This window comes from Centroberyx gerrardi, chromosome 23 (genome assembly GCF_048128805.1).
Source record: "Centroberyx gerrardi isolate f3 chromosome 23, fCenGer3.hap1.cur.20231027, whole genome shotgun sequence".
NCBI classification, from domain to species: domain Eukaryota; kingdom Metazoa; phylum Chordata; class Actinopteri; order Beryciformes; family Berycidae; genus Centroberyx; species Centroberyx gerrardi.
Genome location: NC_136019.1, coordinates 2,818,915 through 2,820,939, shown reverse-complemented (window position 1 = coordinate 2,820,939; position 2,025 = coordinate 2,818,915). Strand labels below are relative to the sequence as shown.

Below are 2,025 nucleotides of genomic sequence, written 5' to 3'. Positions count from 1 at the left end.
TGACATCTGATAGCCAGCAGTTCCTCATGCTTGAAAAGCCTAGCAGATCTATTCATCAGTGGGAACCTAAATGAACCAAATATAAAAATGCACCAAAGTAAACTTTTCCACTCTGATTCAGACTGTAGGTGTGGTTGCACCCTAATTACCATTACCACAAAGATTACCATTGCAAGCAACCAATAGTCAGGAGGTCAAGGGTCAAAACCAGAGCAACCAGACAACAAATGTAGCAAATACTGCAAATACCTTTTTCTCAGAATGATCATGTCCTGTTTGATTGGAAGTTAAGTGGTGAAGAATTAAGAGCTGTAGCGGTAGAAAGTTTATTTTCTCTGTCTAAATTGATCTATTTTTCATCCTAATCTTTATCCCTCACTCTTCTCCCCAGGACACAGCTGTCCTCAAACTGACCCCACTGGAAATTAAGCTCCCCACTGGAATGGACCTTCCTTTATCCAAAAGTCACACATAAAGAGGATCGGACCGCCACTCCAACTCTGCAATTCTTCCTTTTCCTCTTCCTCTTTGGTGTCACGGTTTTGAGAGACGAAGAGCTTCCAGGATCTGGAGTTGTAACCAAGATAAAGGAAGGAAAACAACGCACGTCTTTCTCTGGAGTACAGAATCTGTTGCTACTTGAAGCCAGCAGGATTTTTATGTGAAAATCTTACTCTGAAATGCAGGAATGTAAAGGAATAATGTTTCTGGATGTGTATTTGTTTAACCTCTTTCCTTGACTGCAGAGAGAGATCCAGAAGTTAAAACTCTGATACAAGTAAAGGACTATACACTAACAAAGCTGCAAAAAAAAAAAAAAGACCTGTATCTGAATGCCAAGCGCCTTTTCTGGATGCAGTGTGTAAAAAAAAAGCTGCATTAAGAGGCGTATCTGATGCTTTAGCCCCTCCCCTTTACTGCAGCTTCCAAAAAGGGGCGTGTCTGAAAACGAACCCCATCCTCCTTGACTGCAGAGAGAGAGCCAGAAAGGAAGTGAAGTGAAAGACAAGCACTTTATCTGAATCACCAGCAACTGCTCTGGACATCGAGTGCAAACAAGACTTTAATAAGGGGTCTATCTGAAGGTTTAGCCCCTCCCCCTTGACTCTCGTATGGAATAAAGAGTGCGTCTAGAAGTGTAGCCCTTCCAGAAGTGACTGAAGTGAGAGACTGGACACTAAGAAGCTGCAAAACGAGACCTATGTGTGAATGTACAGCGCCTCTTGAGGCAGAAAAAGGCTGCAGTAAAGAGTGTATGTGAAGGTTTAGCCCCGCCCCCTCGGCTCCAGTATGGAATAAGGGCCGAGTCTAGAGGTTTGGCCCCTGTGAACATATGGAGACAAACTTGTTTTAAACTCTTACACTATTTACAAAAGCAAACAAGAAAAAAAAATCCTATATCTGAGCGTTCAGCCCTCCCCCTGGCTGCAGTGTGGAGGAAGGGGTGTGTGTGGAGGTTCACCCCCCCCCAGGCTGCCGCTCGCAGATGGAGGCCCACCAACACTCCCCAGACAGCAGCAGTGAGGAGTGTACCGTCCTGGAGGCTCCGCCGGGAAAAAACACCTGCCAGCAGCATGCAGGGAAGGTAATAGACACACACACACACTCACACACACACACACACAATATGGGTTTTTGAGGGCCATTACCGATGCTGATATATTTAGACTGGACTTGCCGATAGCTGATATTTTGTGCTGATATTAAATATCTGTAAATTTGATCATTTTCATGCCCTTTCAGTGTTTTCCCCAGAAATGTATTCTTGTGAGGGTGGAAAACTTCTGAAATTTAGACCATCATGGGACGCTAAAACTCTCCATTGAAACCAAAACCAATGAAATTATTTTAGGTGGGTTAGTAACCCCATCAGCAATCTATTCAATAGTAGGGGAAACTCTGGGATACATTAGAATAATACATTTTCAAAAACATAATTGGACAATTTAAACAATCAAATGAATAAATCAAATATGTCATTGGGGTCAGGGAGGAACCTCCATCATATCGGTGGTGAGTGACATG

General features: G+C 43.3%; 1 protein-coding gene across 1 annotated transcript in view; it reads left to right on the top strand.

Annotated features, from left to right (window-relative positions):
• Positions 1 to 1,486: 1,486 nt before the first annotated feature.
• trim2b (tripartite motif containing 2b) overlaps positions 1,487 to 2,025 on the top strand; it is a 9,565-nt gene continuing 9,026 nt past the window's right edge. Inside the window, exon 1 of the mRNA XM_071897769.2 lies at positions 1,487 to 1,585. Coding sequence (XP_071753870.1) covers positions 1,487 to 1,585 — 99 coding nt within the window. The remainder of the gene's footprint in view (positions 1,586 to 2,025) is intronic.